The 11,634-nt window shown below is 42.5% G+C and overlaps 1 protein-coding gene across 1 annotated transcript in view; it reads right to left on the bottom strand.

Annotated features, from left to right (window-relative positions):
* Positions 1-3,073: 3,073 nt before the first annotated feature.
* Positions 3,074-11,634, bottom strand: part of FANCC (FA complementation group C) — a 181,869-nt gene continuing 173,308 nt past the window's right edge. Inside the window, exon 16 of the mRNA XM_032774098.2 lies at positions 3,074-3,659. Within this exon, the coding sequence (XP_032629989.1) occupies positions 3,516-3,659 (144 nt within the window). The 3' untranslated portion in view covers positions 3,074-3,515. The remainder of the gene's footprint in view (positions 3,660-11,634) is intronic.

Genomic DNA, 11,634 nt, shown 5'->3' with positions numbered 1-11,634 from the left:
GCTGGTGCACCCATTATGTGGTCCTCTGAAAATTTTCCCTTTAAATTTGAAACAACTTCCCATAACCCTATCTTGTGCTTGTCCTCCTTTAACTAATATGGGGTAAAGAACTTCTTCCTGATATATAGACTCTCCAGCATTAAAGCGAGATCCATTTACAATCTGCACCAAATCCTCTCTGTGATATTCTTCACATTGCTAAAAGTCCTGTGGTACAAACTACAGAGAACATTACCTTGGAAGAACACACTTTCTGTGGAATGCCATATAGTAAATCTGAGATGAGTTTCATTTTTTAAAATCACTTATAAGTACTTAAGGAGTTGATTGGTCTTTCAATTTCATGAAACTGTATTTTATAGAAGCACATATTCAGAAGGAACCATTAAGGATCACTTGTCTGTGATCAGGCTTAGACTCACCGAAGCAGAATTTCAGGATCATAGAATCATAGAATCAAAAGGTTGGAAGGGACCTCATGAGGTCATCTAGTCCAACCCCCTGCTAAAGGCAGGACCACTTTCCCTAAATAATCCCAGCCAGGGTGCGGTCTAGCCGGACCTTAAATAGCTCTAAAGAATGGAGATTCTAACACCACCTCCTAGGTAACCCATTTCCAATACTTCACCACTTCTCCTAGTCAGAAAAGTTTTCTATATCCAGCCTCGACTTCCGCACTGCACTTAATTCAAACCATTGCTCCTTGTTCTGTCCTCCGTCACCCCACTGAAGAAACAGCCTAGCTCCCTCGCTACTTGGAGCACCCCTTCAAGTAGTTGAAGGTTGCTATCAAATTCCCCCTTAGTCTTCTCTTCTGCAGGCTAAATACAGGCCTAGTTTCCTTCATCTCTCTTCATAAAGTCATGTGCTCTATGTCCTCTAAAATCATTTTTTTGTTGCCTCTCATCGCTGGAACTCTCTCCAATTGTTCCAACACGTCTTTTTGTAGTGTTGGCGCTCCAAAAAACGGACACAATATTCCAGATGCGGCCCTCACCAGTGCCGAATAGAGGGAAAATCACATCCTCTCGATCTGCTGGCAACACTCCTAATAATACAGCAGTATGGCTATAGGCCCTTGTTTTGGCTACAAGAGCACACTGTAGGCTCATGTTCAACTTTCCATCTACCGTAACCCCGATACTTTCTTCAGCACTGCTTATTGCAAAACAGTCCCGGCCATGTCCTGTAGCAGTGCATGGGGTTTTCTGTCCTAAGTGCAGGACCTTTGCACTTGTCCTTGTTGAGAACTTCATGAGGTTTCTTGTTGGCCCACTTCTCCACATTTGTCTAAGTCTCCTGAATCCTATCCCTGCCCTCCAGCGTGTCACCACTGCCGCAACTTGGTACCATCTGCAAATTTTACTTAATGTGCAAGCTATGCCCATCATCAAGATCATAAAAAATGAAGACATTGAATAGAATGGGCCCTAAGACAGAACCCCTGGGGCCACACCAACTTGTTCTGGTTGCCAAACTAGAGAGTGTGCCATTGATACCTACCCGCTGAAGCCCGTTGATTCAACAGCTTCTATCACACTTCACAGTCCAATTCCTCCAACCCAACTCCTTAGTTTGCTGATGACAATGCTGTGGGGAAACCGTGTCAAAAGCCTTACTAAAGTCAAGGTATACAACATCAACAGCTTTGCCCCCATCCACAATCCAGTCATCTCATCATAGAAAGCAATCAGGTTGGTCAGGCAGGAATTTACCCTTGTGAATCAATGCTGAACTGCTTCGATCACCTTGGTTATTCCTTTAAGTGTTTCAGGATGGAATTCCTTCAGCACCTGCCTCCATGATTTTTCCATCAAGGGACTGAGGTGAGACTGATTGGTCCTGTAAGTTCCCCTTGGATCCTCCTTTTTCCCTTTTCTTAAAGATAGGGTACTATATTTTGCTTTCTTCCAAGTTCTCTGGGACCTCTCCTGTCGCCAGAATTTTCAAGATAATGGCAACGGCCTGGCAATCACATCAGCTAAACTCCCTCAGCACCCTCCGATGCAGTTCGTTCGGTCCCATAAGAAGCTTGTGCAGCATCTAACGTCTTTAAGTAGTCCTAACCTGACCGACCTCTATCACAGTGGGCCTGCTCTCCTCCTCATCCTCTCTGTGTTCCCCAGTGTAGTAGTCTGGGAGTTGAATCCTGAACCGTAAAAAGACTGAAAGTGCAGAAGGAATTGAGTACATTCAGGCCTGTTTGTCATATCCCACCACTAGGATACCTGGCCTCATTGAGTAAGGGACCTACACCATCCCTAAGTCCTTCTTCTTGTTTGCTTACATACTTGTAAAACCCTTCACTATTATCCTTCACATCCCTTGCTGATTTCAACCCAAATTGCCCTTTGGCCTTCTGAATTCTCAATTCCCTGCAGGCCCGAGCAATAATCTTATATGCTCCCCAGTCCATACTGTCCAAGCTTCCATTTTTTGTAAGCTTCCTTCTTTGCTTCAGCTCACCACTGAGTTCCCTGCTAAAGCCATGCTGGGGCACTTTTTCTAACGCTTGCTGTTCTTTCTGCACATCGGTATGGGTATTTTCCTGTCTCTTAGCAATGGTTTCTTTAAAAACTGCCAAGCTCTCGTGACACCCATCCCTTCAGTTCAGCTTCCCAGGGAATCCTGCTCATCATTTCTCTTAAAGGGAGCTGAAATACCGTCGTTTTTGCACGTGAAATCCACGTTTATCTGAGCACGTTCTGGGCCTTCTTGCGTTCAGATAGTCATCTCTCTCTCGTTTGGATCCCCAGAGTTAGAAACTCTACCATGTCAGATTCAACTGCTGCCCAGGTTTGCCACACACATTCAACCTAAACTTCCTTGATCACTCTTCCTCTGTTTGTGAGCAGGAGGTCGAGAGGCGCAAGGCCCCTCGTTGGTTCCCCCAGCATTTGTACCAGGAAGTTGTCCTCAGCGATCTCCAAAAACTTCCTGGATTGCCTGTGCACTGCTGTATTTCTCTCCCAGCAGATATCAGGATAATTGAAATCCCCCATGAGAACCAGGGCCTGTGATCTGTTAAATTACTCCCCAAAAGCTGGAAATAATCGACTAGTAAATAACATAATTTTTCTGAACTTTATCTCTCCCTTGTAACATTCAAACAGTAGTTTTCATTTATCAGTAATTATTTTACAGAAGGAAAGGCCTCTTCCTATTATTATAGCTTTTGGTTCCACCTCTAACAGCTGCACTTCCTGGACTAAGAATTTACAGAAAATCTAGACCACAACTAGGACATAATGTTGGCAACAATGAGGCTGTGAATAAACAGCATTTAGATGACACACGTCCCTTGTAAAATAAAACATTACAAACAACATTTTCAACCAATGTAAAAGATTACTGCTATACTCTAACAGAATGACATTTCCAAACATTTTCTATTTTCATACATGGGGAAGGGGGAATGTAAATAAAAAAAACCTGAGTTCCCTTTCACACTTTACTATAGAAAAGATCTGATCAGCTGGTCTAGTCACTGGGTTGATCTGGACAACAATACAAAATTAATCCATAAACCTTAATTCTTGAAGAAGTTCATTCACAAGCTTCACAATCCTTTCGTTTTTTATTCCAAGTTGGTTAAACCTGTAGGCAGTACGTATAAGAAGGCCAAAAACTTCATTAGTTGTATTGCTTGCCAGTATCACCTGAAGGAAAAACAGAATGGAGGAAGAGAGGAAATAATCTAATTTAGATACATTACTCCAAGTGCAATATTGTACTACATGCTACATGTTGTCTTCTAGCCACCGCCCCCCCGTCCTTTAGTTGTAGATATCATCTGAAAAGCAACTAAATTCCAGAAAGAACGAAAGAAAGAAAGAAAGAAAGAAAAAGAAAAAGAAAAATCTCAGGACTAGATCTCAAAATGTAACAAAAGAGCACTTAGTGCACCAGAGAGGAGTTTTATTCCAGCTCTCCAGCCTGCTGATCCTTGAGGACTACTCCGTACTCTGCATCCCACTCTGGTTCCAACTCCTGCCTCTCATATGTCCTCAGCCCACCCTGGAAAGCCCCCTTTGCCAGGAGGGGGGGGAATGTAGGAAGGGCTGGCACAGCCTCCCCTACACTAGCTCAGGACTCCCTTGTACTAGGGGAATTCCAAGCTGTTGCCTTAAAGCAATTTTAAATTCTCATTGTGCTACTAAATTTAACAGGACCAAGGATCTTGTTTTCCATCTTTCAAAAAAGGGTTGTTATAGCAGAATAAGGTGCTGCAGCCTAACTGTTAAAGGGTTTCACTGATCTATAAAGGGCAGACAGCACATAAGACTTGGAAAATAAATAGACCCAAATGAAAAGTTATGTATGCTTCCAAACAACTGTAACATACAAGATTTTATATTAATGAATAATCAACAGGCATTTTGTATAAAACACCTAGGTTTTCTAACATATCCTAGCAGTCCTTAAAGAAAGCAACGTTATATTTGTTTATTCCAACTAATAACAGCTAGAAGGAATAACCAACAATAATGTTTCAGTTCCACTCACTGCAAAATGATTTACAAAAGATATAAAAGATAAAAGGAGTACAGTACTTTGACACCAAGAGGAAGAATTTCCAGACAAAGTGCTAAAGCAAAACAATGATGTGAAGTTCTGGCCCTTTTTCATCAGCAGGTTTGGCTGCTTATTGTAAAACATGACCTATAAATATATGTAACATATGTAGTAGCTAAATAACAATATGATAATAATCTAACATTTATGTAGCAAATTAATTTTAAAGGGATCCCAAAGCACTTCACAGTATATAATATGTCGGCAAATTGGTTCATCCATCAATGAAATGCAGTCACTTCTGGGGTGGAACATGACAATTATTTAACAGTTCCCAGCAAACAACAATACGTAACAGAATAAAAAAATTAAAGAATATTGGGTTTTCTTGGTAGTCTATCGGCTGTACAATATGAGAATCAAAATAAGTCCCTTGTTGCTGGGTTAACATCGATGCAAGATACCGTTAAGGTGTATTCAGTCCCCAGTACAAAGATAACCATATATTACTATCTAGCAAACTTTTAGCCACCCCTGGGCTCCACAGAGAACTGTGTCCAGCACTCCTTGCTGAAATGAGTATTAGTTAATTACAGGACTTAAGAGTTGGAGTATTTAAATATGGAATATTATAGCTGTGTTCCACACAAACTTAGAAAGAGATTAGTTAACAATGGGAAGGATTTATTGAATGAGATCATCTTGTCCATTCTTCTGCAAGTGTAGGATTATATAAATGCAGTTCTCAGAATGGATCCTAGTGCTGGGGCACACATTCCCCATGTGCGCAACTATCAGATTATTCTGACCACGGTATCCACTGAGGCCATGCTCATGCCCTGGATATTCTCATATACCTTCTCCATCCAAGGACATAAAGGCCAGAGTGGGTCCAATTGTCTCTCAGTTCCTTTGCCAATAGAGAATTCCAGAGCTATAGGACTCGATGCAAACGGGGAAGGAGAGTGGGTTGTGGGAGTCATGTGGACAATACATCTCAGTGAACCACAGTTAATTTAAAATAAGGAACTTGTTTTCTGCAGAACATATTGATATTTTTGTCAAAAAAATGAATGCCCAAAAGTGAAATATTCCAATTCACAATTATGCTACAGTGGCTGTCTTACCTCTATAAGGTAAGACAGCCACTGTAGCACCATTTTGAATTGGAATAAGTAACTGTTCTTTCTTCTTCAATTATTTGTCTACATGGATCCCACTATTGTGACTAGTACCCCCTGTCTTGAAGGTGGATGGTAGGAGTCCTGTTTTAACGAGAATTGCAGGAGAGCTCTACCAAAGCAAGCATCCAACATGCAAGTCTCAGCTAAGAAATAGTTTTGGAAGAACATGTGGACAGATCACCACTTAGTGTCCTGCAAATTTCTAAGAACATAAGAAGGGTCATTACTGGGTCAGATCAATGGTGCATCTAGCTCAGAGTGCCAGATATTTCAGAGAGAATGAACAGAACATGCAATTTTCAAGTAATCAGTCTTCTGCCATGTAGTCCCAGCTTCTGGCAGTCAGAGGGTTAGGGACACTCAGAACATGAGGTTGTGTCCCTAACCATCTTTTCTAATTGCCATTGATGGACCTATCCTCCTTGAATTTATCTAATTCTTTTTCGAACACAGTTATACTTTAGACCTTCACAACATAAGTTCCACAATCAGTTCCACGGGTTGACTGTGTGTTGTGTGAAGAAGTACTTATGTTTGTTTTAAACCTGCTGTCTATTAATTTTATTGGGTGACCTCTGGTTCTTGTGTCATGTGAACTTCCTTAACACTTCCTTATTCACTTTCGCCACATCAGACATGATTTTATAGATCTCTAGCATATCCCTACTTAGTCATCTCTTTTCTAAGATGAACAGTCTAGTCTTTATAATCTCTCCTCATATGGAAGCTGTTCCAGACCCCTAATCATTTTTGTTGGCTTTCTCTGTACTTTTGCCTATTTTAATATATCTTTTTTGAGATGGGGCAACCAGAACTACATGCAGTATTCAAGGTCTGGGTGTACTGTGGATTTATATAGTGGAATTACAATATTTGCTGTCTTATTAGCTGTCTTTTTCCTAACGGCTCCTAACATTCTGTTAGTTTTTTGACTGCCACTGAAAATTGAGTAGATATTTTTCAAAGAACTATCCACGATGACTCCAAAATCTCCTTCTTGAGTGACAACAGCTTATTTAGACCCCCATCATTTTGTACGTATAGTTGAGATTGTGTTTTCCAATGTGCATTACTTTGTATTTATCCACATTGAATTTCATCTGCCATTTTGTTGCCCACTTATCCAGTTTTATGAGATCCCTTTATAACTCTTCACAGATAGTTTTGGACTTAACTATATTGAATAATTTTGATCATACGGAAATTTTGGCACCTCACTGTTCACTCCCTTTTCCAGGTCATTTATGAATATGATGAAGAACACAAGTCCCAATATAGGCCTTTGGGGGACCCTAATATTTATCTCTCTCTGCTGTGAAAACTGCCCATTTATTCTTAGGCTTTGTTTCCTACCTTCTAACCACTTACTGAGCCATGAGTGGACCCTTCCCTCTTATTCCATAACTGTTTACTTTGTTTAAGAACCTTTGGTGTGGGACCTAGTCAAAGGCTTTCTGAAAGTCCAAGTACACTGTATCAACTGGATCACTTTTGCAGACTCCCTCAAAGAATTCTAATATACTGGTGAGGCATGATTTCCTTTTACAAAAGGGATGTAACAAGGATGCCTCTTAAGGAAGTAAGAGGCTGCCTGAGCCCAGCTGGAGTGACCTGTAATGCGCACAGGTGGAGCTAACCTGGCTAACTTGTAGCAGGACTTATCTAGTTAAATACTATAGTCTTTGAAAAGTGATAGCCTCGCCTTTAGTGTGTTCCTGAAAGGTCTTTGTTTCATAAGAGGACTCCAAGTTTCTAAAATGAAACTGGGTCTTTATCAACAGAACTATTTACAGAGGTTCTGCAACTCCAGCTAGCATTCCAGCCATAGGCACACAGATTGGCTTTCTGGTGTGTCATCCAAATTCTTCCCACCTGCAACCTGTGCTCCTCCCTCTCAGTTCTAGGTAGGTTGCTACATTTTTCCTTTTAAACATTTGTTGTTGTTATATCATTTGTGCATGCATTTGCTGACTTGCTAACACATAGCCCACCCTAGGAAGATGGTCTTTACCAGTCTGTTGCAGCGTTTTAGACATAATATTCCTTCAAGTGTGCTGGTTTTCTAACTACTATCCCATTGGTAGGGGACTTGGTTCCACACCCTATTTCTGTCTCCTTTCTGTTGGGTGGTGTCCTATTGGTCCTCTGTGTTGGTCATAAACCCTGTTTCTTCTACATTAGGCCATCTGGTATCTAAGGCTCTTTCTAAGTCCTTGTCTTGGTCTTGGCCTCATCTTGCATACACAACTCATCCCTCACATAGCAATAGGGGGGTCATCTCCTATGGCACTTGTTCTCTTCAATCTAGCCATCCCTGAACTATGAACTGTGTTACTGCCTGTGGCACCCCATACTGGTCGGTGCTTTGTTGGATTGCCTGGAACCTCCCATCAGAGATGGGAAGGTACTGCGGCATGCTGATACACTCTCTGTGTGTTGTACTCTGGAAGGTATGCCCACTGCTCAGTGTACCTGCCACCAGTAGTGACTTTCCTGGGCAGACTTCATGTCATAGAGCTGGACATCCTGTAACATGCACTGTAGCTGCTTCGGTGCACTCAGCTGTGGCTTCTTCATGATGCTTTCTAATAACTGATAATCAGACTGCATGTCTACCTTGTGCCAAAAAGTAACCTGAAAGAATCATTCCATTCCATAGAGCACAGCGTGTAGTTCCTTTTTTATCTGAACATATCCCCTTTTTGTGTCTGCCAGGGCTCTAAGTAGCAAAAGCTATGGGTGTTGCATTAGTGTTGCTCCTAGACCTCCTTCTGAGGCATCATACTGTAGCTCTAGATTCTCCACAGTATAGGACTGATGCACCACTTATAATTTCTTTACATTTTTAAAAATAAGTTTCTTGGGTCTCTAATTATCCTCATGCTGCATCACTGGGTTTTAACTGTCTCAAAGGCTCTCACAGGCTTCTGATAGGTGTGTGCAGAATCCGTAAAGACAGTTGGCCATTCCTATGAATTGCTAGATTCCCTTCAAATCCGTTGGTCTTGGCATTTCCTCAATGGCTCACAGTTCTCCAGGGTCTGGCCAGATTTCCTCAAAAGTCAACAGATGTCTGATGTAGGGGACCTCTGTTCTCCTCAGCTTCAGCTTGCCTGCATTCAGCTTAATATTCCACTTCTGGCATTTGTTTAGGAGTTGTCTCAGCTTGGTATCATGGCTCTGCATTGCCTCTTCCTATCCTACCCTAGACAAATATACTGACTGTTTATATGAAGGGATTTAAATCACACAGTGGGCAAGATACACTGCCAAATATTCCATCGCGCAGCCACAGGTCGTTAAGAGAAACTGAAGGAGAGTTGGGCCCACTCTGCCCTTTATGCCTGTGGAGGGGATTGGGGAGCTGAAGGGCATCCAGGACACAGACTCAAGGTACACGGCTGGCCAAAAGAATTTGATCTCACATGCACTGGGACACATGTAAACCAGAACTGGCACCCACATGGGCAATTATTCAATGAGTAAAGCTCCAATTCACTTCAGTGGAGCCAGGATTTCACCAAAGGAGTTAGTCTTAGCCATATTATCTTCTCTTCTTCCCCCATTCTCTATGGCTATTGACACCTCTATTACCCCACCCCATCACTCATGCCTGCAATTGAAGGAATATTTTTGATTCCTCCCTGTCTTCTGCCCCTCACATGCAGGTCACAGTCAGATTCTGTCACTTTTCCCTCCTCAACATCTTCAGCACACATTCTATTCTTTCCATCCCCATAGCTAACTCTTTCATTATATCTTATCTCAGCTACTAAAACATCCTCCTCTCCAGTCTCCCTAAAACCCCAATTCCCTCCACCTATTCAGTGCTAACACTAATTAATGCTACCTATTTTACAGGAAAATGGGCAGTGGATGGTTCCATAACCACTCCAGCTGCTAAACAGAGTGGGAATCATAGAATATTAGGGTGGGAAGAGACCTCAGGAGGTCATCTAGTCCAACCCCCTGCTCAAAGCAGGACCAACACCAACTAAATCATCCTAGCCAGGGCTTCGTCAAGCCGGGTCTTAAAAATCTCTAAGGATGGAGATTCCACCACCTCCCCAGGTAAACCATTTCAGTGTTTCACCACCCTCCTAGTGAAATAGTGTTTCCTAATATCCAACTGTCATAAACAGATGGTTAAGGGTTAATGTCTCTTTTACCTGTAAAGGGTTAAGAAGCTCAGTGAACCCGGCTGACACCTGATCAGAGGACCAAAGGGGGGACAAGATACTTTCAAATCTCTGTGGAGGGAAGTCTTTGTTTGTGCTGTTTGTTTTGTTCGTTGCTCGCTCTTGGGGCTAAGAGGGGCCAGACGTGCAACCAGGTCTTTCTCCAATCTTTCTGAAACAGTCTCTCATGCTCAAAATAGTAAGTACTAGCTAGAAAAGGCGGATTAGTCTTATGTTTGTTTTCTTAACTTGTGAATGTGTATTTTGCTGGAAGGAGTTTTACCTCTGTTTGCTGTAACTTTTAATCTCAGAGTAAGGGGGAGGAAGTCCCTCTAGTCTATATGAGCTGAATACCCTGTAAACATTTTCCATCCTGAGTTTACAGAGATAATTATTGACTTTTTTCTTTCTTTAATTAAAAGCTTTCTTTTTAAGAACCTGAATGATTTTTCCCCCCTTGTTTAAGACCCAAGGGATTGGTGGGCTGAACCACAGGGATTGGTGGGGGAAAGAAGAGGGGTGAAGGTTGTTCTCCTCTGTTTTAAGATCCAAGGAGTTTGATCAGTGTAGTCTCTCAGGGTACCCAGGAGGGGAAGTCTGGAAGGTGTAAAGGAGGGATGGTTTATTTCTCCTTGTTTTAAGACCAAGGTTTGGTTCTGGTGTCTCCCAGGAAAGTTTGGGAAAAGAAAGTGTGTCAAACACTCTATATTCTGGCTGTGGCGCGCTATCAGATCTAGCTAGGAATTAAGCTTAAAGGGTACAGCAGGCCCCACTTTTGGACACTAAGTCAAAACTGGGGGAAAAATACCTTGACACCAACCTAGACTCCCCACTGCAACTTGACACCACATTGCTCCTTGTTCTGTATCTGCCACCACTCGAGAACTGCCTCGCTCCATTCTCTTTGAACCCCCTTCAGTAGTTGAAGGCTGCTATCAAATCCCCCTACTCTTCTCTGCTGCAGACTAAATCACCCAGTTCCCGCAGCCTCACCTTGTAAGTCACGTGCTCCAGTCCCTGATCATTTTTGTTGTCCTCGCTGGACTCTCGCCAATTGTCCACATTCCTTCTGTACTGGGGGACCAAACTGGACACATACTCAGATGTGGCCTAACCAGTACCGAATAGAGGGGAATATTCAACTTCCTTGACCTGCTGGCAATGCTCCCACTAATACAGCCAATATGCCATTGGCCTTCTTAGCAACAAGGCACCCTGCTGACTCATATCCAGTATCTCATCCACTGTAATCCCCAGGTCCTTTTCTGCAGACTGCTGCTTAGCCAGTCGTCCAGCGTGTATGGATTTCTCCTTCCTAAGTGCAGGACTCTGCAGTTGTCCTTGTTGAAACTCATCAGATTTCTTTGGCCCAATCCTCTAATGTGTCTAGGTCACTCTGGACCCTATTGCTACCCTCCATCGTATCTACCTCTCCCCATCTTAGTGTCATCTGCGAAACTTGCTGAGGTGCAATTCATCCCATCATCCAGATAATATTAATAAGGATGTTGAACAAAAACCGGCCCCAGACCAACCCGTGGGGCAGTCTGCTTGATATCTGCTGCCAAGTAGACATCGAGCCATTGATTGCTACTGTTCAGACGCAACAATCTGAACAGCTTTCTATCCACCTTATAGTCCCATTCCCATCATCCATACACTTTAACTTGCTGCCAAGAATATGCTGGAAACCGCAAAAGCTTTGCTAAAAGTCAAGATATATCACATCTGTAGTAAGAAGAGGCCCTGATATAAAC

This window comes from Chelonoidis abingdonii, chromosome 6, assembly GCF_003597395.2.
Source record: "Chelonoidis abingdonii isolate Lonesome George chromosome 6, CheloAbing_2.0, whole genome shotgun sequence".
NCBI classification, from domain to species: domain Eukaryota; kingdom Metazoa; phylum Chordata; order Testudines; family Testudinidae; genus Chelonoidis; species Chelonoidis abingdonii.
Note: the sequence above shows the minus strand (reverse complement) of the source record. Positions and strands in the feature narration are given on the sequence as shown.